Genomic DNA, 27,915 nt, shown 5'->3' on the forward strand with positions numbered 1-27,915 from the left:
GTTTAGTATTAATATATCAGGCTTTAGGCTGTTTAATCGTATACCTCAAACTTAAAAACAGAATCAAATTTATATTGTAAACTATTTTTTACTTACAAAAATAAAAATTATACAATTTCAAAAAATGTTTTTAAATCTGCAAAAAGATTTTTAATTTTAACTTTAATTTTAAAAATATATTAAATTCAAAAGTTACAGATTTATGTTAAAAACGAAATGAGTAATATATTTAAAATACCAGAAATTCACTGTTTAATAGATTTTTATACAATAAAAAATGAATTAATTAAAACTTCTACTAAGATTTTATCATCATCATCAGAGATCATGTCACATGCTAAAGTGAATTTTATAAATATTAAATCAAAAAAATTAAAACAGAATTAGCCTAAATCTTATTATGAGTCACATTTAAATTAATCTAAGTAATGAAATATTCAGAAGAAATAAGAAATCTTTTAACAACTGCCTTAATTAGTTATCAAAGTTACTAAGTTGATCAACTCATTCTTTCAATAAACCAAATCATTATCTCATCTTAGAATCGGTTTAAGATCACAGACATTTATTATAAGGTGATTTTCTCACTAAGAAACCCAAACATTCCTCAATAACTCATGTACAAAATTGTTTGGATGCTGGATGAAGCCATTTTCAACATCTGCTTTAGAAAGACCTTGTTTTGCAAGAAAGTAAGTGCATATAAATTTTATAGGAAGCCATAATATACTATAATAATATATAAGTTATTGATGAATGTTCAGGTTTCCTAATGAGAGAATCACCCTGTAGTAAAATATTTTAACCATTAATAAATTACATACATTTTTTAATTAATATAATCATATATCAATAAAGACGTTCGTGGCATTAAAATAATATCTTATTTAAACTTTTATTTTTTTATTTATAATGAATAAATGATATGATTTTAAAATATTTGAAATTATTAAATAATATTCATGATAATTCTTCAATGACAATTACTTTCTGGTATCATAAATGCATACCGATTAAATTTTAAAATCAAATTTTAAATTACATAAAATAATTATGACTAAATAAGTGTAATTGTATTAAAAAATAATCAGAATAATACTATCACAAAAATTATTACTGATAACTTTTAGTTAATATATATTTTATTAATAGTACAAGCTAAAGAACAAGCTTACAATTCATTAAAACATAAATACTTACTTTGGACTTTGTAAAGATGTTCCAGCATCTTCAGTGGCATCAAAGTAGTCATCATCATCACTACTTGAGTAAGATGTTTCAGGTACAAAGAGCGTCAGATGTGTAGCAGGTGCAGTTGTGACATGAGGTAATTTTTCTTGCACTTCTGAAATTTTATAAAATTCCAATCTGTTATATGTAAGATTTTTATGTAATTAATAATTTAACTAATCAATAAAAATTTATTCATCATGCAAATTAAAATCTTCATGTTAATTTACCCTGTACAGTTGCAGGAATAGAATCTTTGCTACAATTAAGAGAAGAAGGAACTGAGGCACTTCTTGTTCCTTCATTTCCTAATGTATCTTCTAAACATTCAGTTGCACAATCAATACCAGTTATTGCTGTTTCACTGACAAATTTTTGTGCAGCAATTAAACTATCTACTAAAATAATAATTTTTATTCAACTTTAAATCATTAATGTTTTAAAATATGTTAGTAATTAAACATTACCATTTGCTTTTGACAATATGGATGGAGGTGCTAAATGATTGGAAGGAGCTTTTTCTGGTCCTGTATAAGAATGGTAAACACCATTCACAGGATGCGTTGTATTCTAAAAAAAAAGTTTGTCAATTATTTATATGATTTAATAGAAAAATTTCAATAATAATACTGCTTAATAAAATATTTGGTTCAATACAGCAATGATCACACTTTACAATTTTCAGCCATGCAAGCAACTTCAACAGCTATTCTTAATAACTAGCAAACCACCTCCCACCAAATGTTATGTAAATACAGGTATACTTCGAGTTACGTCATTTCGAGTTATGTCGTTCTCGATTATACGTCGTTTGTCAAAAAAGTATATGGAAAAATAAAAATCAAGTTTAAGTCATTTTATTCGACTTTACGTTCATCTCAAAAAAGTATATGGAAAAATAAAAATCAAGTTTAAGTCATTTTATTCGACTTTACATTCATCCGCCACAAATATTGAAGTCGTAATATCACAAAAAAAGCATTAAAAGCACATAAAATTGTATTAAAATATGTACATTTACAGTAAATGTTAATATAATCATCATAAATCCTAGAGAACAAAACATGAAAACATCTGTGTTTCTATGTTGTCGTCTTATTTAGCAGTCTTTAAGTGCTCATTATTGGTGTTTTCCACCGTAGTTTTGATTTACGTCATAACTACACGAGTAAATTCGATTTACGTTGCCTCTCCTGGAACCAATTACTGACGTAAGGTGAGGTATACCTGTATACTTTATGTAAACTTTAAGCACACATTGAATGAGTAAATACTTTCATGTCATTGTGAGTATTCAAAATAACAATAAACTGGAATTCTGTAATGTAATCTGAACTAACAGAAATGAATCACAATGCAAAGAATAAAAGTTTTATAGACATTATATTATCAATTACTATAACAGTTTATTACTTTTATCACTGTGTTGTTTGTAATTTACACATACTAGAAACTATTAAAATTTTATTAGTCAATCTGTAAGCATACTGCAACTGTGTCTCAAATGTATAATTGTCAGCTGCTTGTTCAAATTACAGTTGTAGTAACTTATAGTTGTTACAGTTGTATCATTTGCTAGCAACATGCTAGCAGTTGTATCAACTATAAAATATGACTGCATTTCAAAGTAAACATCTACATTCAGAACGTAAAACAGTACACATTCATTTTTCTTGAATATTGATTTAAATGCATGTATAAAATATACGTAAGTAGTTTAATAAACTAAATAATTGCTTCTGAATTCTTAAAAATAATTTACAGGAAATTATAAATATTTCTTCTAAATCATTACTTTTGATGTATTCTAGTTTACATTATTTTTTGCTCATCAAAACTTTGCTATCCTAACAAAGTATATTTTTAATGTATTCCCTAATAATTCAGATATTTTGTGAAAAATGTTTTATTAAAACAAACTAATAATAATCATGTGAGAATCTGAAGTTAGAGCAATATTTTATTTAATAAGTTTGAAATTTCAATGTATTATTTCAATGTTAAAAGTGACATTTTTCCACTTTTTGATGATAAAAGTTGACGTGAACAAGGAAATTCAACTTCCTTTTTACCAATCTACTTCTTTAACGAGATGTCATCATTTCCCATGACAAAACTTTAACAAACTAATTCATAATCAAATTATCAAAATTTCTCCCCACTGGAGGAAACTTTAGAATAAAAGGTCTTGCAACCTTGATTTGCACGCGGACTCTCCCTAAGAACCATGGACAAACATCTGTGTGTCAACTCTCTTCACCTAGCCCAGAAAGTCTCCTACATAACAATGAACCTACTTCTACCCATCTCTAGTCTACAAAGAATCTCCATGATCAGACTATATCAGAAGACTATGAATAATCAAACAGAGGTATTTTTAGAATGGATTGTAAACTCTCTCTCTTAATTTAGCTAGTAGTAGTAAAGGGTCAAAGTAGCTATGTGTAACTTTCTATAATCCTTCTTTAAACTTTGTTGTTTATTAAAATTTTTGATAATTGTTAATCTATTTGTTAATCTATGATTATTCTGAAATTGGACACTTATCGACTTACCCGCAACCCCACAATTTCCACTCGATCTTTTAATAGCCCTCTCTTAAAATGTAGATCTTAAAATCACAAGGCAAGACATGATTAAATTAACTCTTTCTTGCCTGGTGTCATGAAAAAGACTAGGAAGCTTGTAAGACTTCCAGTCACTTTTAAAGTTATCATTGTTTCCATCCACTGACAAAGTGAGCGATTCTTACCAAATCATTGTCAGAATTAGACATAAAATATTACCTTTATGCCCAACTTTTCGCAATTATAATATTTATTATGAACATAATACCCAACAATAATGAACATAAAACCCAAAAGTATGTTACTGAATGCTTCTGTATGGATGAAATAAAAATGACATAATAAACGAGTAGTAGTTTGACCTGGAAAAGAATAACAGGCTGAATAAAGGATGATAAGTAAGCTGATGATAGAAGTAAAAAGCACATGTATGAAAATTTCAAATTCATATGTAATATTAAATATTTTATAATACATGGAATCATATATCTCATAATAGGCCATATTGCCAACTTGAATTTTGTTTCTTATAGGTTGCTAAATCCATTATAATTTCAAAAAGCATAAATGTGAAATATAGTCCATGAAAAATCAAAGATTTAAACTGAATTTGAACTTCTACTTTGATAGTAACCTTCATAAAGGATTCTCCTATGATATTTTCCTTTCCCTCAATTGCATCGTTGTTTGGATGAGATATTTGAGATTAACGCGTTCAGCCCTTAGCCCGAGATATCTCGGGCAAGTTGTATAGCGTTACAAAAAATGGGGTCCTTTAGGACCCCTAAAAAAATTTTTTTTTTTTTTTGATTTTTCGGATGTTTTCTAAGTCTCCAAATTTTTTGAAAAATTTTTACCCGCGCGAAAAAATTTTATTGCGAGTTTAATTAACCTTTAATGACACGCAATTAACGCTTAATGGTTTTTTTATGGGATTTTTTTATAAAACTTTATTCATCTTTCTAAAGTTCTAGTGCGTCGATTTTACTTCGGTAAAGTTATTTAAAGCTATTTTCTGATGTCAAAAACAGCATCCAATAGTTTTTTAATTTTTTTAATTAATAGATTTTATTATATATACGTTTAATTAAGTCGGGGGGGTCGGAAATTTCAATTAAAATCGTAATTTTAAAAAAATATTTAGAAATATACCGCCATCTAGTATTCACCCTACTTTTTACCCTTCTCCTCCCGAGAGTTTCATGAGAATGTCCCGCGAAAGACGACACCAGCTGTTCTCAAGGTCATCCAGCTGTGTAAACAATGACACATCGGTGTCAAGTTTCGCGCTAAGGCGAGACAAAGGAAATTATACTTTGAAGCTTTTTCTTCAAAATTAACACATTTCTATAATTTTTTTTCGTTTTTATGTTTAACTACATTAAAATTAAAAAGTATTTAATTCGCCGGAGTCCCAAGGAGTTAATGTTTAAAGACTTAAAGCAAAGAATAAATGTCCAAGATCTGAAATTTATTGGACCTTATTAATATTAATAATCAATAATTTCAGAAAGAATCTAAAAGTTTTGTCTAATTTTTATGTGATATAAGAGAATAATAAACTACAATTAAAGCAAAAGATGCACTTGTCAGTAAAAATACTTTTAATTTATGTGCTTGTAAAATAGTGTATGTGTGTATATATATGTCGTATTATTTTGCAGTCGTAGTCGTGGGGTCGAGTGTAGGGTTAGCAAGACAAAAGAAAATTGGAGACCATAAAAACACGTCCGTTCACTTTCAGGTCCTCACTCGAACTCTCCTTTATTCTTTATTGGTGTTGTTAACCTCATTCCAAAAGGGGCGAGATTAACAAAGTAAATTACAGAAAAATATACAAAAATATATACAAAATTTAAAATATGTTAAATGCCCCCCTCCTGAAAAGGCGACATCATGGAGCCTCAGGGAGGTTGGGCTGGGTGTTATACAATTTATCGGCTTGAACTCTAAAGTTGGTTGGATTATAATACGGTATAATTTTATCTACATTTACAATATCAGTTAATTTATTTAATGATTGGACAGGTCTGTCTATTTCTACGTTACAAGGAGATACTATCTTTAATATGGTGAAAGGTCCATGATACTTTGGAGCAAGTTTTCCTTGGTCGGGATGGAAAAAGGTTTGTAGTAGTATTTGGTCTCCTACTTTGAAGTTTGGAGTTTGGTGTTGACTATTATATTTATCTCTGTTTCTTTCATGAGCTATTTCAGTTCTTTCGGTGGCAATCTTACGTGCTTCGCTGAGAGAGGGATAATTCAAGTTGTCAGGTGAATCGGGGATTTCTCCGTACATTAAAAACATTGGAGGGAATCCTGTTATAGTATGAGGCGTTTGATTGTATTCTTTCACAACGTCACGTAACATTTGAGTCCAGGATCGTTTTGGATTCTCTGAATATTTTATTCTTAGTCTAGAGACAAGTGTGGCGTTTAGTCTCTCAACTATCCCGTTGTGCTGAGGTCGCTGAGTACTTGTTAGATGTTGTTTGATTCCATTCTTTTCTAAATATCTTCTGAATCTAGAGGAGGTAAATGAAGGTGCTCTATCTGTTAGTAGACGTTTCGGGCTGCCTGTCTGTAATATTTTGCCTAGACAATCTATGTAGGCGTTTATAGAAGTAGATTTGGATGGAAAACACCAAGCAAACCTAGAAAAGTGATCGATGGCAACATGAAGGTAGCCTTTAGTAGATCCGTATCTTTGCATTCCAGAGACAGTGTCCATAGATAACATGTCAAATGGAGCTTTTGATGAAGGTAAATCACCTAACAAGCCAAACCTTTTATGGTTGTATGTCTTTGCTTTCTGACAAGCATCACAATGTTTAACAAACTCTACAACATCGTTGATGACATTCGGCCAATAGTAACGTGGACTAATTAGTTTCAGCATCTGTGTTATACCTGGGTGACCATAGTGTGCATGTGCCCTGGATAGCACCTTGTATTGAAGCGATGGAGGTATGACTTTCTTTGTAAATCCCTTCTTTCTGATACAGATTACATCTTCACGATCTCGGAAGAATTTGGGTGAGGTGAGTAATGAGGTATCCTGGTTGGAAAGGACTTCCTCAGTGGTAACAAAATGGCTCACGGGGGCTCTGGATAAATAATCAGCTTCTACATTCTGGCTTCCCTTCTGATGTTTAATATCATACTGATACATGCTTAGTTTCAAAGACCATCTAAATAACCTTCCAGATGGGTTTTTTATACCTTTCAGCCACTGTAAAGCCTGATGATCAGTGTGTATGGTGAAATAGATATCATGAAGATAAAAGTGAAACTTTTCAATAGATGCTACAATTGCAAGGCATTCTCTCTCACTAATGGTGTAGCTTTTTTCATATTCACGTAAGGACCTGGAGAAATAGGCAATAGGAAGTAATCCTTTAACAGGGTGTTCCTGTTTCAAGATACTCCCTATACCATCTCCGCTAGCATCTGTATAAAGATGTGTAGGAAGCAAAGGGTTATACATGTTTAAGATGGGTCTGGTGATAAGTGCTCGTTTTAATTTCTCAAAAGATTCTTGACATTTAGTCGTCCAAACCCAGTTTTGATTTTTCTTTAGGAGCTTATTTAGAGGAGCTCTTAAATTTGCATAATTTGGAATAAATCGATGGTAATGGTTTATGGACCCTAAAAAGCCCTGTAATTGTTTGATATTGGTTGGACATTTTAACTTTTGTATTGTTTCTATATTTGGTAATGAGGGGGAGTAACTTTCTGGTTGGATGTTGAACCCAAGGTAATTGATTTCAGATCTAACAAACTGACATTTTTTAAGATTTAAGTAGAGACCCTCCCTTGAACATAATTCAAATACTTGTGTTAAATGTTTTAGGTGTTCGTCCACGTTCTGACTAAAAATTAACAAGTCATCAAAATAATTGATGAGAAAAGGAAATCTATATTTATTTAGGATATTTTTTAGAACTAGCTGAAAAATCTGGGGTGAAGTCTTTAGGCCAAATGGTAAACGATTCCACTGGAAATGACCAGAATTCGTTACAAAGGCAGTTAGTTCTTTGTCTTCAGAATGGAGAGGAACCTGCCAATAGGCTGACAGAATATCTACCGTAGAAAATATTTTCGCACCTATAAGTCTATCCAGTAGCTCATCTATTCTGGGAATAGGTTCATTGTTAACTTTAATCCTCTCGTTTAATTTCCTATAGTCCATACATAATCTAGTTTTTCCCTCATCTCTTTTCTTGGCTAATGTGACTGGGGCAGCGTAAGGGGACGACGATGGTTCAATCAATCCCGACTTTAGCAATAGTTCCACCTGTCTATCAATCTCTTCCCTATCACGGTAAGATGCTCTGTAAGGTTTTAAAGTTATGGGTCTTTCGTCTTTAAGTAATATTCTAGGGGAAGCTATTTTTAGGGCTGGCACTGAAAACTTCTCAGCAGAAAAAACTTCCCGAAATCCTAAAACAATGCTCTTTAGCTTCTGCTTCTGATCATCCTTCAGATTAGGGTTAACAACATCCCTAATGTTAAAAATATTTAACAGAGATTCCTTTAAGGAAGTAGAACTATTCCTACCCCTACAAGTTCCTGCTGCATTTTGAGCCAAAGGAGGTGGGAAGACAAGGTTAGGAGCCTGAGGGGTCTCCTTCTGATCTATCTTATATAAGCTATTACTATTTTTACTTATTCTATTACAAAAATGATTAATGTCTCTACTATAGTAACTATTTGTGGAACTAGAGTGATTTGAACGTACTTCAAAAGTATTAGGATCTAATGCTAGGATAGTCTGATTTTGGGAGATCTGATTAAGACTAGAATCTATGACAAGACTAAATTTTCTAATGTCTGGATAAGATAAAATTAAATAAGGGAAATACCTGGATACTACATGTAAAGTAATGTTTTTTGTCAGGTTTCCAATCTTAAGAGGGATTGATACATTAGCCATGCTTGTGGTAGATCCTGCAGCTGTAGTGATAATCTTCACATCCGATTGGTATTGAAAGTATTTGGATAAAGTATCTAATAGTTTTTGGGATATAAGGCTGATGGAACTTCCTGTATCGATGAGCGCAGGCATCGTCTTGTTCTCCATTGAAACAGTTAGTAGTAGTCAAGATGGTGAAGTTGGTTCTGCCTCATTTGCTTCAGATACCTTGTGGACGTCTCTGTGAATAGGAGCTGAATATCTTTGGGGACAGTCTCTTCTCCAGTGCTGTGCTGGTAATCCCTGCTGATAGCAAAAACGGCAAGGGGATGGCGGTCTGCTCATGTGATGTACCAAATTTCTGTACTGGGGTTGACCCCGTGGTGGAATCCAAGATGGCGTCGTTTTCTTTGTGTGCGGCCATGACAGTATCTGGTTTTTGGCAAAGTGTTGGGATCCTGTGTAATTTTCTCGATTCGGTTTAGTTGCCGGATGATTTTCTTTCTGGGTCTTCGGCGGATGATCTGCTTCTTCTTGAATTTTTATTAACTTAGTAGCCTTCTGAAGCCATTCGACAGCGGTGGCTGGCGGTGCGGCTATCATATATTTTCTAATTTCCGCATTTATGCCGGCATTGAGACCTGTAATGGTCTGTTGCATGTTTAACTTAGCTTTTTCCGCCAAGGAGGTTTTGTCCCTATAGTAAGTTAAGACGTCTTCATCTCGCTGGTGTTGTCGATTTACAAAATCGGTGAAGTAATCTTCTTCTTCCTGTGGAAAGTACTCGAGTAATTTTTGTTTAATTTTGTTCCAATCCGTTTCCTCCACTAAATTTTCACAAAAATAGTCGAAAGCTTCATGCTGTAAATACTCTGGTATGTAAAAGTGGAGCTCTTGTTCGTCAATCCTTTGTCTCGCCGCTTGCTTCTCAAACAGTCTCATCCACGAAGTTAGACTTAGCTTTTCGCGTGGGTTAAACGGAATAAGATTTAGTTTAGGAGGAGAGGTAGAACTACCTGTTTCTGGGATGGATTTGTCTCTAGATTTACTCATTGCTGGATAAGGTAATCCTGTCGACTCTTATAAATTGTCGTATTATTTTGCAGTCGTAGTCGTGGGGTCGAGTGTAGGGTTAGCAAGACAAAAGAAAATTGGAGACCATAAAAACACGTCCGTTCACTTTCAGGTCCTCACTCGAACTCTCCTTTATTCTTTATTGGTGTTGTTAACCTCATTCCAAAAGGGGCGAGATTAACAAAGTAAATTACAGAAAAATATACAAAAATATATACAAAATTTAAAATATGTTATATATATATATATATATATAAATTAAGAGTATTTATTTTTACTGACAAGTGCACGTTTTGCTTTAATTGTAGTTTATTATATAAGGTATATATATATACCTTATATAATAATGCTTCGAGTGAATTATCATTGTATTGTACAGTATTATTGTTTGAGCCAAATTGTTTGAGATAAATAATTAATATTTAAATTTATTTACTTTATATTTATCATATACATACATTCACCAAAAATGAAAAGATTTAAAACATAATACTGTATTTTAAATCTTTTGATTTGTTTCATACATTTCATACATAATCATTTAGTGTAACTGGATAGTCATAGTTGAATGAATACTTAATTATTTCAAATGACTACAAAAGACTTAACTGCATTTATTACTTACCTTGGCAATTTGTAAAAGTACAATTGAATGTTTAATAGTTTCTAACATTGCCTGAAATAAGAATTTCAAAAAATTATAAATTAGTTAAATATATTATCAAATTTTAATTAAATAATTAAATAAATTTAGGCCTAACTGGTGATTAAATAAATTTAGGCCTAATTAAATAAATTTAGGTGTTAGGCCTAAATTTATTTAATTATTTAATTAAAATTCTAATTATTAAATTTAGCAAGAGATGGCACCTAACACCTAACTCTAGTACCAAATTATATTATCAAATTTGAATTAACACTAAACAAATATCCAAAACCTGCTTTATTAGACAACCAACAAAATATATATCATATATTGTTTTAACATCCCAAGTACTTTTAAGCCTCCTTGCTCATTAGTAATGAGTAGACACTAGATACCCCTAAAAGCCAGGAGGACCTTCTAAAGTATTTGGGACTTGTTTTGTGATAATCATATTCATTTATTTTGCATTGATTCTGCAATAAAACATGTTTTTGAGTACCACAATTTAATAGTTGTTAAAATATAATCTTTTACTAAAATATGTTAAATAATGATACATACAGCCATGGTCAAGTTTGGAAATGTTAATTTGAATAAGTTTTAATACTTTTGTTGTCATTCTAAACAAATAGTAATTGTTAAATAAAACTGAATTTTTTAAAATTCAGTTTTATTTAGCAATTAATATTTGTTTAAAGTCTCAGAATAAGAATACCTTAACATCTCAGAATAAGAAAAGATAATATCTGTGGGCAATAAAAATGTATGTACATTACAATGATGATAATACTATGTCATTCCATGTTTCCAAACTTTTGGCCATGACCATATGTATTGTTTATATGATTTAGTGTTTATTACTACTATGTAATATGCCAAGCAACTGCTAGATTAAATCAAACTACTTCACCACTATTATTTGTAATTAATTTCTAAATAATTTGTCACTAAAGGCAAGCATTAGGTGCCATCTCTTACTAAATTTAATAATTATAATTAAATTAATAATAATAAATAATTTAGAATATTATGGAAAAAGAATCAGCCCAGAGTGGAACTCAAATCCACAGCTCCCACTTCCCATGCAGATGCATGGCCAGTTATACTACCCAGAGTAAAAATAATAGTAGTGAAGTAGCCCAATTTAATCTGGCAGTCATTTTGGCATTTTACTAATATATTGGGTTTCGGGATGTTTATATATTTATTGCTATAATTGGTGGATTATATCCTTCTCAGTTTATTTGGTAATGCCTAATCCTAAACTAGACTAAGGTCAAAGCATACCAATAGAACAACCTAATACTTTATGTACTGTACATGCTGTTTGTATTCATGTTTAAGAATTTCCTAACTATGTGACTGACATGTGCTTAGTATGATAGTCTTCTGTTGTGTGATGTATGTGCTGTCGTGAAGTCCTAATGTTTATAAACTTCTATGTTGTGTATGTGGTATGACATCTGTACAAGAAAAGTACCAAGAACCAACCTTATCCATTTTCTACAGCCTTTATTTCATGAATAAGTTCTGAAAAATATACTAGTTTTTCACTACATTTTATGTTGTGGGATTTGGAATAGCTATGTCTATAATGAATGTGAATTTGTTTTGTTTATCAATGAGCATGTCTGGTCTGTTGTGATGGGTTGTTCTGTCTGTGATTATACCTCGGAGTAATTTTGTGTGTGTGTTTTTTTATGGCCATCTGTGGTGTGTATTTATAATATGGTTCTTGAGTGTGTAATAATTTGTTTGTGTTTGTATGCAAGCTTTTGTTGTTTTATATTTGCTACTTAATTATGTTAACATAAGTAATCTATTTTTGTTAAGAGCTTGCAACCCAAAGTGATTTATTGTATATTCTTGTGTATTATGTGGCATGTCCTACAAGCGTCAACTGTGAGTGTTGTCTTTTAAGTTGTGCTTCCTATACTTTCTTGTATTTACGACCTGGTGTTTTATGGCATTCGTGAACCTTTCTGTCTCTCCAACAAGACATCTGTAAGTCAGCCAACAACAGTATGATACAGATCAACATAATTCTGGCTAAGATTGTTACCATGGAACTCCTTTCAAGCCTAGAACTGTCTGATTTATATGTGAATTTTGTGTATTTGTAAATCCAGGTCAGTATTGCTTAAGTGTAACAATATACTGTTTTTGCTTCAAGAGTTAATTGTGTTGTTTCTTGTTTTCTGTATAAAAACTCTTGCAATATTTCTATTTGTTTGTAGTGAAGATTTATATTCTGCAAGACTCTGTTCTCCCTCTTTACAAAGAAGAGTCAGCCTTTCTACAGAGGACTTAAAATAGTGTTTGCATTTTTCTTTGGAATTTCATTTGTATATATGTGTCCAATGAATATGTCACTACCAGGACAATGTATATGTTTATTGCTTTAAATGTATGTTTTGCATTCAGCTGCATTGTTAGTAATAAATTTAATCTGCTGTTGCATTCTTTTGTTAGTGTTTGTTCATTTGTTTGTGTTCTGTGAGGCTGTTTGTTGAATTCTAAATAGTTGTAGATTGCCCTCATTCATGGATACAACATCATCTCCATAACTAAGTACAAAATCATCTTTCTTCAGGATTCCTTTTACTTTTGTCTAGGCCAAACTTCATTTGAATGTTGATGGAGTAAGTATGTGTAACTTCTAAGAGGTGATTTAGCTGTGCTTGTAGAGTTGCAAAAACTTTCACATTGTCCAAGTACGAGATGAGATAATATGTATTGTGCTGTTCTGTTTTGTTTGATATTGTATCCATATTAGGTGTTGTTTAACCTAGTAAATAGTGGGTTCAAGAGCAGACAAAACCAGAGTGATTTAATGAACCTTCCTGGAAAATATTTTTGGAAAATATGTATTTGATTTGTTTTGATGCATGTCGTGAAGTCTGAAATCTCTTGTTGGTTCTCCAGTATTGCAATGTGTTTTTTAAAAATTTAATAAGTGTTAGATATCTTGTATAGATGTAATGTATGCAATAATCATAAGTAAAGAATGCCGTCAAATGCCTTCTGTAATCTAGGTAAGCTATTCAGTAAGTTTCTGAGTTGTTTGTGTGCTTGTTGTAGAATGACTGAATCTATAATTAAATGTTCTTTGCATCCTGTGAAGTTTCTACAACAGCCTTTTTGCTTACTATGAGATTATTATTATTATTAAAAGATAAAGCAATCCATTAAACGTCTAAGGTTCTCAAACACTACATTTAATGTTTAGATCACACTATGCACATGCTAGCTAACATGAGATAATGTGAACTGGAATGTCTCTTGAATGCCATACAATGCAAATACCCAAACACTTGGCAGTTTTCATCTTTGAGTTTATTCAATTCAGTTGATACAAGTACCTATTGTTTGTACATGTTTCGGGCTCTATAACACCCCTCTTCAGCCAACTAAAAATTACAGAATACATATGGATTACAGATTTTGATATATATGTTACAGTAAAAACCCGTTTTTAGTTAAAACGCGTTTTAACTAGTTGAAACTAGTTTTTACTGGATGTCATTGTTAAAACCCGTTTTGTCTAGTTAAAACTAGTTTTAACTCAAATTCATTTTTGACTAGCAGTAAATTCTAGTTATAACAATGACGTCCAGTAAAAACTATTTCAACTAGTTAAAACGCGTTTTAACTAGTTGAAATAGTTTTAAAATCATATGATGCAAATGCTTATCAAGTTAAAACGCGTTTCAACTAAAAACGGGTTTTTTCTGTAACATATACATGTATAAAAAATTTTTATAATGGAGATACCTTGAGATAACAAATTCCTAAAAACTTAAAAAAATCTCTTCTTTAAAAAAAACTTTTTTACATATTTTCCCGTGAAGAAGTTACCGACACAGTTTCAAGATTATTAAAATAATAGTAAACTGGAATGTTAAATAAAGTGAATGAACTTTATAAATATACTTTTTTAATTAATGCCTGCAATAAAATAATTCAGTAATGTTATCGTTCTAAATAAACAGTTCTCAAATATCCCAAAGCTACTATTACCACACAGTAGAATTCTTCTTTTAAAACTAATTTATTACAACAGCATTTTGAGAAGATAAAGAAATACTTTCAAAATTTAATCCAGCCAATTTTGAAGCCATATCACAAGCACAATCTTTATTATAAACAAATCTATGTAAACAAATTTTCTGCCATTGCAACTACCTTTAGCATTTTTACGTAAATAAATTTTTGAACTAAAAGATAGAGAAAGATATGCATCCAGTTTGGAGGTTCTGAAGAAGATTCAGTCAAATCAAAATCTGAAAATGATATTGTCTGAAGATCTGTTGAAAACTTTCAGCCAGGATTTTATTGAAAAATCATGGTTAGATTTCTGTGGGATGTACCAGTATCACAATGATGAGAGACAACCCAATCAATGATAACAATCCATTTAAAATAAAAGTTGTAAAGATAAAGTTTGCACCAGTAATATCAATAACAACTATGTTTACTAAATGTAAAGAAAACATTTAGTAAATGTAAAACTCTTCCATGTGAGAGTTAACAATCTTTTCAAGTTAAAAACTTAAGGAAAATCTATATAGCTTATTGCATCATGTGATTTTAAAAGTGCTCTGATTGTGAATAAAAAAAATTAAACATACATAGCTGGTTCTATAATAGTTTTATAGTGCCTTACATTTCACCTCTTTCAGGTGTTTTCATGTCTGTTTTCTGCCTAATTTTTTTACATTTTTTGTGGGTGTAAAGTATCAAGCATTTGTAATCAAATTTTGTGTATACACCCTTTAAATTCAATACATTTCTTAAATATTTATTTAAAACTAAACAAAATTTATTAATTTTTATAATATTTATTTTAAAAATTAATAAAGATTTGAAAGATAAACTCATTACCAAAGTATTTGAACATATTAAAAATATATATTAATATGCTAATTATCATATATTGCATACAATAAAATATAACTAAAAGAAATAAGTTTTGATGTGATAGAAAAATATTATACTTGCATTAGCTTTATCTCTCACATTAGACAGTTGAGATTTTTCTACTTCGTCAGTACTATTTTCTATTCTTAATTCAAGTTCCTAAAATAAAACATTTTTAATAATTATTTTTGACAATTTGTCAAATTTAAATACAAGAAATTATTTAGCTTTTCAAAAAATCCTTTTAAGCAATTACTATAATTTTGGCAAAAACTGATGTTAAAGAGTTAACAACTTTGATAAATTTTAAAATATTCAGTTAAAAATTTTGCATTTTTTTTTCCCCAACTAAAAATAATCTTACCTTCACTTGATCAATCAAAATTTGAAGATAAGCATCGGACTCCATTAACTTTTTATCAAAATCTTGTAATGTTGAAGATGAATGTAGCTCATCCCATTTCTAAATTCAAATAAAAATTAATTTATTTTTAAAAAAAATAATATTGTAAAATGTTACTAAAAGTTATAATTTATAATTATTTGTGTAGCATGGTGAACATTATTTTGATGTAATACGATATACACCCTTAAAGTAATTTTTGTGAAAATATTATAAATGGAAACTAGAAGTACCATATAGGTGTGAAAAATAAACCGGTGAAACCTGTGGAGATCCTTAGGGTATTGTGAAAAAATATTGTGAAATGTGTTTTTTATTGTTTGTAAACATTATCTACTCGCGTTGTTTTTGTCAATTCAATACTCGAATTTTATTTTGTAGCACTGAAGAGGAGCTAGAAAATTAAACTAGCTCGAAATGCATCTGTAAAAAAAAAAAAAATAAAGGAGTTTTATAACCTGAAGAGCTGTGAGGCAGTCTACCAAAGGATTTTTTCAGATTGAAGAGATATTTACTTACTTAACAAATAATACAGCTACCATCAGAAAATTCAGCAAAAGTAACATGATTATAATTATTATTGTATAATTCTGTAATTCATTAAGATAAAAACTAAGATGTTATTGTCCATAAGGTAGATATGAGAAGTATAATAGTAATAGTTATTTATGTAATGTATGATTCATACTTCTGATAATTTTTAATTTAACATAAAAAAAACATAAATAAAGATTTAGTATCTGATTAGCAGAATTATCTAATCTTTATGCAGTTTATGATGCTGTTATGTATATATACATTTTATCATCAAATTCTTAAAGTTAAAATAATAGAATAATAAATATCAATTTTAAGAACACTTATTCTTAAGTCTTACACAATTTTAATAAACTTATCTCAAATTGATAATTTTTGCATCTATCCTTTACTTTTTTAAAGTATATCATGTAAGTATATGTGTAATAATTATTCATTATCATTTTTTCAATGCTTCATTCAAATTACTTTTATTCTATATAATATGTTTAGTTTTTTAAATTATGTAAAGTAACACAAACCTTATGATATAAGCCACTATGCGAGTGTCTTAAAATAGTTTCCTCTAAAGACCTAACCCAACGTTCTCGCTCTTCTTCATCTCTAGCTAAATAACAATTACAAAAGTATTAATTAATTAAAAGTAAGTTATAACTCTAATTTAATTGTTTCCTTTGCTTTTATTTCATATTTTATTTATCTGAAATTACTATTAATTGCTCGTTAGAAAAAGCTATTATGACTCAATACAAAATATTAGCATAAAAAGATTATCATATATTTAATTTATTGAAATAAGATTTATATTCATTTAATTTTCAATTTAAAAATATATTCAATTTAAATAATTTGAGACAGCATTAACAAGGGAAAGTCAATTAATAAGCATAATATTGTATAACTGCCATTAAATTGGAATGTAAGAAAATCTGATAATCTGTGAACCATAATGCTTCCTGCTACATGCATTGCGCAGTCCTAATGGTAACTGTCACATTAATTTGGAAGTATAATTCCAAAATGGCTGCACCACTGAAGAGCAGTGTAGTGTTGGTCATTTTTTGAATTTTTTTGAATGCTGAGGGAAGGGAAACCATCCAGAATTTATTGCTGAATGACAGCTCAGTACACTGAGGATTGTCTTAGTCAAGTGGCTACATATCAGTAAGTACAAAGATTCAATTGGCTGCATATCAGTGGTTACAAAGAATGGGAGCGACAATGTGAATGATATCTGTTCCAGATGTCCAACCACTGTGGCAACTGATACAGTGAAAGAGGCGATTAATTAGAGAATCTGTAAGTGCAATTCACAATACTGCTGACAAGTTTAACATGGGTCATAGATCAGCTTACAACATTATTTGTATTGAGTTGGAATAGCATAAGGTTTGTAATAGATGGGTTCAGACAACTTACACCATAAAATATTTGGGATTTGAGAAATTAGAGCATCCACCATATAACCTTGACTTGGCTCCTTTGAACTTCTACTTATTTGAATTTTGAATTCCTATAAAAAACTATCCATGTGGTAAAAAATGTTTAGGTGTTGAAGAGACACAGGAGGCTGTGTACCTGCTGAAAGCTCAACTGAAACAATTTTTACAGGTTAGTCTTCCAAAAGTTGTAAACCAGTGAACCATATGCATTTACAAGGGAAACTACATAAAAAAATAAATATTGTTTTATTCCTCCATATTATTTTGTAACACTGTCGTAAAAAAATTATGTTTATTTATTGACTTTTCCTAATAAATGACATATATTAACTTATTATTTAAGTAGATTTTACCTAATATATAATATAAGTTTTGCTAAGAACAAAAGAATGAATAAATAGAGAGCATATCAAATATTAAATGTTCTCATTATCTAATCAATGTAATTATCATCATTATTAAAGCTGCTATTTAAGTCATTAGTATAGCATTAATATTTTTAACTCTCAGCACCATCTTACTACAATTATAGTTATAACTAACTTCAAATGATAACATATTCACAGTTCACATCTTTTAAATAAAAATATTAAATTGATTTGAAAAATAATGTTTAAATTTTACCTTGAAAGTGAAAAATTTTTCCGTCAACTGTTATTGTAAAAGTACTATCATCTTCATCATCAATTCCAATTACAGCTCCCTTGAATAAAATATTCAAACCAATTATAAAAACATTAAAAAGAATATGATACTTTCATAAATACAAATATGCATATACTTGTATTATATAAATAACCTCTATTTAACTCAAGAAACAATAGACTTACTTAAAATACCCAAACTCCAGCAGTAACATGTGATATTAGCATGAGAACTAATGTTTTTGGAGTTCTTATGCCTTCATCTTCAGGTTCTGCAATCATTCATACATAGAATAACTTTTTTTGTCAGACGTATGATGACATTTGTGTGGGAACGCCGGGGGGAAGACGAAGTCGTACCCCCTTTTTGTCGGCGAACAGGTCGGCAAGATACACCCCACTGTCAAGGATGGCTAAATTTATCATGATATCCCGTTTTATCGGGATCGATAATGTAATTGTCAGGTCGAGTGGAGGAAGTGTGGGGTCGTCGATAAGAAAAACGACAATATCCGTAGTAGCAGGACACATATAAGATTTATTCGAACAGAGAATCGATTACATCGAAGCGACGCATTCCGTCCCTAATCGCGTTAGAGAGAGAGCTCACAATTGTTAGGGAATTCATACCTCTCGGTTATCGCTTATGATCGAGAAGGTTCTTCGGGTCGGCTGAAGGTTCTTCTAGCATCTTCCCTGGCGGTGAGCGGCAGGATCGGCTTCGAGGCAGAGGCTCCGGCGTCTGGAATGGCCTTCGTACAGGACGGGTCAGCGGGTCGTTCCCCTTCTTCCGACCTCTTTCTTAGATCTCTTCCCCCTTTATATACCCCCGGTCCCTTCCGTAACAATCACCAATCGCGATGGAGGGTGGTGACTTAGTTCCATGACTCAGGTGGGATCCTGAGAAGGAGGGAAGCGAGTTTGACGGTGGAAGACTGTACATCCTTCGAAGCTTGATCGTTATCGCGAATCTCGATCGTTATCTCCCAAGGGGATTTGCAATAATGAAAATTTAAAATCGGACTGGCTCAATTCGGTCCTCACACTGCCTCGGACTTTCGAAATCGAACTTGGTCCTAAACGGGACTAGTTTGATTTTAATTCTATATCGGGGTGTACATGGATTATTACTCTCATTTGTCATTACACACTGCTATAAATAAATATAGCTAGGTTATTTGAGACGCGTTACAATTGTATAGATTGACTTGATAGAATTGTATTGAACATCGTAATAAGATGGCAGCGTATTAAGATTGTATCGATTAACGCGTTACAATTGTATCTATTAAGAACCAATATTAAAACAATACGATGAATTTGATGGCGAGGTGGACTGGTGACAGTACGTTCGATCTAACTTGTTGATCGGTTGTCAATCAGTTGATTTGTTGGTCGGGTTGGGTGTGAGAGTGAAAGTTCGTATTTTGAGGAAACACGTGGTTGTTAGATTTCCTTTGTTCTTGGTAAGAAGTTGATTTGTTGGACGAGGTTACTCGGTTGGATTTTTGATGGTCGCAGATTACTTCGGTGCTCGGCGAATGGATTTCATGGAAGTTCGTAATGTCCGGCGATGCGAAGTAGGAGGCAGGTATTATTCTTGTTGAATGCATTGAGGCAAACGTCAGAATTTCAATCTACGATCGAGCTGTGGGAGGCTATATTCTTCCGGCGGGATTGGAAAAAGTTACTGTCTTGATATTCAAAAACGTATTAATGTAGAAAGTAATTGGATTAAAGTTCATTGACATAGAGGATAGAGGTATGTAAACACATATGTAGATCGGGATATTACTCTCTCTCAGAGAATGATAGCTAATTATTTAGATAACAAAATATAAACATTTCTCTAAACGCTAATATTCAAAACTTCTAAAGGTAAAAATTAATAATCGAATACAATTTCCGATATTCCTATGAATATACGAAACTTTAATATTGTTAATTAGAAAGATATAAACTCTGAATACGAGAAGTGCTAAAAATATACATATATGGATAATTGTTTGGGTTAGTGGGGTTATGGAGGAACCCTCAATGAGATTAACAATTATCGCAAAATTTTGCTTTGGCTTTGACCTTGGTTTCCTTGCTACTAAATAGTGAATATTTACAGTTTTTCACCAGCTCTCGTTGTATGGGGCAGTCTAATGAGCACATAGGGAAGTATGCGGTCTTACACGTAGTTAAGTCGTGACGTTGCCATAGCATGTAGGTCTGCCTGTCCCTAGATAGCGCGATACCTGGATGTTTAGTGACTTGCAAAGATGCTTAAATTGACAGTTAGGGCTACCGCGTTTGACTACCCTGGATAATATTTAAATAGCGAAACCGGACGTATAGATTGGAACATCGCATAACCTTCCGGGAGTTGGTGAATATATATTATGATTAAGGCCCCATTTAGAAGATATCGTAATAACTGTATTGTAATAAATGAATTAGTCCCTCTTTGTTTTATGGCTTCTGTCTCTGACGTTAAGGCTGATTGAGTTGACAAGATGTCGGGGGAGTAGAATATGGTCACCTTGATAGGGCACTACTCCCGAGTCAACTTCTTCCGTCCCTAAAATAGGGAAATATGGGTATTAGCATCAACATCCGTTTCCCTTGTGGGGGGGGTAATGGTTCTCCAATGGTGGGGTGATAGGTTATGATTGACTATCTATATATAGAAGAGTTGTTTACTAGAATTCGATCAACCTTTTTCTACGCTCAGCATGCGATTATAGTGTTATCGATAATTTCAATAGTCTATTTAAAGTTTAAGGAGAGGACGATCGACTCGTGGAGGGAGAAATTAATCGAGGGAGGCGGTTATGTCTAAGCATAACCCACGGTGGGTCTTCCACCGGGCCACGACTTCGAAGGGCATATGGGGACATGATTTCTTGTTTCCCAGTCATTTCCGCTTCACACATTTCGCTTTCTAGCTCGGATTCCTCTAACTCGCTTTCGCTTTCTGGTTCTGACGGTTCTTTCGGTAGTGGAGGGAGTACGGAGGCCAGAATAGTTTCATCCCAAGGGTCGGGTAGTACGCTAGGTGGTGGCGTGGTCCTTAATGTGTCTTCTCCTTGTGATACCTCCGATTGATCGACGGTCATGTCAGCATCATTCTGCTGTATTTTCGGTCGCTTAATCTTCCTATGGGCCGTTTTTCTTCGTCGTTTCTTTTTCTGATTTGTTATAGCGTCTCTTGTGAAAGGCGCTCGGAGCATTCGTATTTGCCCTGGTTCAGGAGGACGTTTCTCCTGACTCTTAGATCCCTTTATCTTCCGTTTTACGGGTTTGGAAGGTGAACAAAAGTGAACGACCTTTCCATCCGGTAGAATCACCTGGCTATTATGGAAATCGAGATTCAATTGCACAGTTTCGAGAATGTCTCGCCCTATTATGCCGTCACACGAAGAGGTGATCTCTGTTCGAACGATTCTGCAAAACTGAGGGAACTTGAGTCCCCTTAATTTAAAGATGGGAACCGCCGTATCTACGGTCGGAACGGAATTTCCCTGTGAACCTGTCATCTTCCTTTTGATACCAAATTTAACAGGCGCTTTACCCTTCAAGTTGTTTGCTAAATTAGTTGATATAAGCGTGCCTTCAGCTCCAAAATCAACTTGCATCTTCACAGGAATATTATTAATGTAAACTAAAATGATAGGTTTAGGTCTGAAAGAGGTTCTCGTTAGTCCGATCCCGCCTTTCCATTTCGTGTCGCTCTCCTCTCCTGTCGAGTCGGTATAAGGGGGAGGAAAAGTTCTGTAAGAATCAGTATATCGTCGTTTCCGCTCAACTATAGGATTTCTTTTAGGTCTAATTCGAGGTCGTTGACCTTTGACACTTCGCACTTGGCCTCTCCAGCGATCTCGATCCTCTGCTGGAGACTGGGATCTGAATCGAACTCTATTTCTATCATTTCCTATGTCGTTATTGTTATTATATCGGTTCCGGTGTTGATTTTGGTCGCTCGGTCAATCGGGTCTGCGGTTGGGATTGACATAGGTGGGATTCGCAAAACTTTCTCAATCGTCTCGTCTCCCGTATGGGGTCCTATAATCACATGGAATTGTACCTCGAGTGAGCCCGTCTATTCTACTTTTAAGTTCTTCCAGCGTCTCCGTTAACTGCGTTAGATCATCTAACGGGGGATGATCGGTGGATCGCAGGTTAATTGTCCGCAGGTTTCCGCGTGAACACGCGGTGAGTTCTTCAATCGTTTCTTCATTAATTGCGGCGTCTAAGGCCTCATCGAAGGTTTTTGGGGCATGACTCATTACCCTTTGTTGTATCCTTGGTGTAATACCGTTTAAAAATTGGACCTTTAGGCGTTTGTCCAATTCCTTTCTCTGTACTCTCTGGATGATAGCGGTTTCCGCCGCACCCGCACCGGGTTCCGGCGTGATTTCTATTTCTATCGCTAGCGCTTGCAACCGGGCGGCATATGCTTGAACATCTTCATCCCTTCGTTGCATGCAAGAATAAAATCTATTTAATCTAAAAGTGAGAGGCACTCGATCAAAGCGCTGGAGCATAAGTCGCTTGAATTCGTCGAAATCGTCGACTTCCTTGATTCGCCGATCCTTTCGTACGAATTCCCGGGCTATCCCCGCTAGTTTTAACTTCGCCACTGCCAGCATTTGCGCTTTCGACCATGCAGCAACCTTCATAATATCTGCCAAAGAATCGAAAAAGTCCGTTACCCGGGGGCCTTGCGGGTCTCCTGAGAATACCGGAAGCAATGGAATAATTCCGCCAAGACCGCCTAACGTAAGGGGGTTCGGTCCTGGATTCGCTGGGTTAGCAGGCCCTGCCGCGGGTTGAGGATTGGGTTCCATGATTGGTACTTATAAGAAAGGCCCTAACTCGCCTGAAATCGACCTCGTTGTACGGATATGGCCTTTTTGGTTTTCTTACCGATAGTTCGAAAAAGTCGAACCCCACTCCTGAAAAACCAATTTGTGGGAACGCCGGGGGGAAGACGAAGTCGTACCCCGTTTTTGTCAGCGAACAGGTCGGCAAGACCCACCCCACTGTCAAGGATGGCTAAATTTATCGCGATATCCCGTTTTATCGGGATCGGTAATGTAATTGTCAGGTCGAGTGGAGGAAGTGTGGGGTCGTCGATAAGAAAAACGACAATATCCGTAGTAGCAGGACACATATAAGATTTATTCGAACAGAGAATCGATTACATCGAAGCGACGCATTCCGTCCCTAATCGCGTTAGAGAGAGAGCTCACAATTGTTAGGGAATTCATACCTCTCGGTTATCGCTTATGATCGAGAAGGTTCTTCGGGTCGGCTGAAGGTTCTTCTAGCGTCTTCCCTGGCAGTGAGCGGCAGGATTGGCTTCGAGGCAGAGGCTCCGGCGTCTGGAATGGCCTTAGTACAGGACGGGTCAGCGGGTTGTTCCCCTTCTTCCGACCTCTTTCTTAGATCTCTTCCCCCTTTATATACCCCCGGTCCCTTCCGTAACAATCACCAATTGCGATGGAGGGTGGTGACTTAGTTCCATGACTCAGGTGGGATCCTGAGAAGGAGGAAAGCGAGTTTGACGGCGGAAGACTGTACATCCTTCGAAGCTTGATCGTTATCGCGAATCTCGATCGTTATCTCCCGAGGGGATTTGCAATAATGAAAATTTAAAATCGGACCGGCTCAATTCGGTCCTCACATTTGTATCCAATGTTTTTTTAAAAAGTTGAACTTTACATGTTATTTAAAATTAGTACTTAAGTGTTACTAATGTTTGGTTAGTGCTAATAATCTGTTTGCGCTGTGATATTAGGTTAAGCAACAAGAAAAGAAATGGCCATCTACTATAAAGACAGCAACTCATTGGCCAAGGCATGGAGAGTCTTATCCAAAATATAAAAAATATCACACTGCAAACATGTCATTAGCACTAACTGAACAATAGTAACATATAAGTGCTAAATTTTAAACAGCAAGTAAAGTTCATCATTTTAAATAACATTTGATGCAAATGTCATCATATTTCTGACAAAAAAAGTTGTTCTACGTTCAAATGACTGCAGAACCTGAAGATGGATTTATCAGTGGTTACATACATTTTATCATCAAGTACTTGTGGCATAAGAACTCTGAAAACGTTAGTTCTAGTGTTAATATTGCATGTTACTGTTGGAGTTTGAGTATTTTAAGTAAGTCTGCATATACTTGTATATTTCATTATATATTTATTAGTAAAAATGAAAAAACTCCAAATAATTTTGTCTCTGTCTGTCTATATAAGGCAAAATCTGCCAAAGAGGGATGTCTCCTGGAAAGACATTACAGTAGAGCGTCGTTTATCCGAAAACTGGTTATCCGAAACGTCGGTTAACCGAAAGTGCTCCAGTCGGACTGTGTGATGCTGGATCGAACGTTTTTGATGCTAGATTAACTTCCAAAATATAATTTTTTTGTTTTTATATTTTTCAATATATCTATTTTGTTTGTACAAAATAAAGAAATAATTTTTAACAATACAATAGCCACGATTAATATTTTAAAAAATTTACGTTACGCTTAACATCGATGAAAATTCAACACATAGCGACATGCAACGGAGAAAAACTTCAACATGGGATAAGTTAATATATTTTTTCGTACATAATTGGTTATCCGAACAACCCCAGTCCCCAATTGATTCAAATAAACGACGTTCTACTGCATATGTAAAAATTGATTCCTATTTAGACCAAGGTCTATATAAGAAGGTCAGGACACGCATACTGAAACCATCATTTTGGAATTTATTGAGTCGCACGTTTAAAACAAACTTGTACAAGCAGTCAGTTTTATACGACATCAATTTAACTAAAATTGCATAAATTAGTTTAATTAATATTATATAAAAATGACTACTCGTACAAGTTTGTTTTAAACATGTCACTCAATAAATTCCAAAATGACAGCTCCAGTATGCGTGTCCAGTATGCTGACCTTCTTATACAGACCTTGATTTAGACTAGTAGCCCAGGACGCCCCCTAGTGGGCATTCTAGCAGCATTACAAATTCCTATGAGGCACGTTTGATGCACTTAATATATGAAAGTTTTATACGCCTAATTCTTAAAAGTTTGATGCACTTAATATATATAAATGTATACAATTCTTCATCTTAAAAACTAAACTTTATATTGTTAATTTAAATGTTTGAAATATGACACACAACAGGGGCACCTCTAGTGCCCATTTCTGGCATAACATTACACAGACGGACAGACGGAAATGCATTCAATGGGTTATATATATATATAGACGTTAGACATGAAAAGAAAGCCTGGAAAACTATATACAACCAGTCTATTGGTCAGGAATGAACCTGGAACCAACTAAGTGTTCAGAAGTTTTGTTTACTTAGCTTCTGGTAAGCCCAAAAATAAAATTTTTATGTATAATTTTACCAATTTATATGTTGATAAACAAAATCTACATAAACATGAATAAATAATGAAGATCTTTTATTCAAACAATAGTTTTGTTAATATTGGGTTGCACGGAAAGTAATTTCATTTTTTTATTACTAGAGGAATTAGATGTATTTTTACCAGCCAATTTTATTTTAAACCACATTTTCATTATATATTTCGACAGTTGACATTTTAAGGCTTATTTGTAAAAAATTTTGTTTGATTCTGTACAATTGTTTTTTTTTCAGTGACCCATCAAATATGGAAAATCGAAAGCATCATTTTCGGCATATTTTGCTTTTTTATAACTAAAAAACCAAAATGCTGTTCAAACAAGAAAAAAATTGTGGTACATGTTTGGAGATGTGTTGAGAGAAACAGTGCCAAAACTGGTTTACAAAATTGCGTTCTGGCAATTTTAACATCGAAGACACACGACATTCTGGACGCCCATTTGAAGCCAATACAAACAAAATAAAGGTACCGATTGAAGCAATCTGCCGTATAACAACACATGAAATCACTAAGAGATTAAATCTGTTAAATTGAACCGTTTATTATTACTTAAAACGAATTTGTTTCGTTTCAAAGCTCGATATATGGGTTCCACATGTTATTAAAGAGAGATGCTCTCTATGGTGGGATTTTAAAGAAATTTATTTTGAGCTTTTACCAGACAATTTAACAATTAATTTGAAAGTGTACTGCCATCGAGTGAACAAATTCAGTAATATCATCAAACAGAAAAGGCCAGAATTGATCAACAAACAAAGTGTATTGTTTTACCATGATAATGCCAAATTTCACACAAGTTTGGTAACTGGTCAGAAACCGTTATAGCTTAGATGGAATGTGTTATCATACCAACCATATTCACCATATCGGGCACACTCAGATTATTACTTGTTCCGGTCTATATAAAGTTTTTTTAACTGTTGGACATTTACTTGAAATGACAATGTCAAAAATCACTTGGATCAGTTTTTTGTAAACAACGATCAAAATTTTTATGAATGTGAAATCATGCTACTACCAGAAACAATGACAACAGGTATTTGACCAAAATGGTCAATATATAATTCAATAAAATATTTATTTATTGTAAGAATATTGCATTTATTTTTCTATGGAAAAAACGAAATTACTTTCCAAACAACCCAATATAATCATTAACATTTTAATCAATAAAATTTTAGTATAAAAGAGTAATAAATTTGTCTATTATAATTATTTTATTGTTCATTGATTTTCATAAATTTAGAAATGACAATAACTACAAAAAAAGTACATGAAATAAAAAGTAATTCTTTTATTTAATGTGAGAAAAATGTTTTTGAGGCAATAATTCACAAATGAAGATAGTTTTAAATGGAATACAAGAAAAATATTTTTAATGTCAAATTTAGCAGAAATAATTAATTTATTAATACAAAGCTAAAATTAGCAATAATTGCCAAATATAATTAGTCCCTTTTATAACCATATAAAAGGGGTTTTTGGACGAATAAACCGAAATGTCCTTTGAATCCAATGCTCATCCGAGTTCAAGAGTTACTTAGAAGACAATTAATACTCAGATATTTTATTTAAATGCATTTTGGATCAGAATTCTTGCCGATTCCTGGGTACAATCTGCGTCAGAGTGTACACCGATATTTCGGACTCTTTGAAATCAATCACAGTAACTTTTAATTAATTTATTAATATTTAATCATATAGCCTTGTTTGTTTAGAATACAAAATACAAATTCAGTGTTAACACACGAACTTGTATTTTGAATATGCCTAGTCTCTAAAACTTAATGTGATCTCATTTTAAATCCAAGCATACATAACTAATTAAAATAAAATTTAGTACATGCAACTAAAATAGAATAAATACGGCTATAATAAAATTTTTAGAAAATAACAACAATCTGGATATAATTTTGATAATACAGATCTAAAATTTTACAAAATTATTTATAATTTATTACATTAAAAGATACTGTTGTTGTTGTTATTGTTATTATTATTATTATTAATAAGATGTTAGGTCATTTGGATTAAAAGTTAAGCTGCCATCTTGTATTAAATTTAATATGTAATGTTTTTATAATTAATTAGCCATATCATAAAC

General features: G+C 32.8%; 1 protein-coding gene across 3 annotated transcripts in view; it reads right to left on the reverse strand.

Annotated features, from left to right (window-relative positions):
* LOC136971776 (oxysterol-binding protein-related protein 9) overlaps nt 1–27,915 on the reverse strand; it is an 81,984-nt gene that overhangs the window by 37,194 nt on the left and 16,875 nt on the right. For 2 of the 3 annotated variants that reach the window (XM_067266277.1, XM_067266275.1), the window contains exons 3-10: nt 18,359–18,437; nt 16,814–16,899; nt 15,717–15,815; nt 15,434–15,511; nt 10,412–10,462; nt 1,698–1,800; nt 1,461–1,628; nt 1,201–1,345 (exon numbers count right to left, since the gene is read on the reverse strand). In XM_067266277.1, coding sequence (XP_067122378.1) covers nt 1,201–1,345; nt 1,461–1,628; nt 1,698–1,800; nt 10,412–10,462; nt 15,434–15,511; nt 15,717–15,815; nt 16,814–16,899; nt 18,359–18,437 — 809 coding nt within the window. The remainder of the gene's footprint in view (nt 1–1,200; nt 1,346–1,460; nt 1,629–1,697; nt 1,801–10,411; nt 10,463–15,433; nt 15,512–15,716; nt 15,816–16,813; nt 16,900–18,358; nt 18,438–27,915) is intronic. The other variant, XM_067266276.1, reaches the window with a different exon arrangement.

The sequence above is a fragment of the Centruroides vittatus genome, unplaced genomic scaffold (assembly GCF_030686945.1).
Source record: "Centruroides vittatus isolate TY-2023 unplaced genomic scaffold, ASM3068694v2 contig_272, whole genome shotgun sequence".
NCBI lineage: Eukaryota > Metazoa > Arthropoda > Arachnida > Scorpiones > Buthidae > Centruroides > Centruroides vittatus.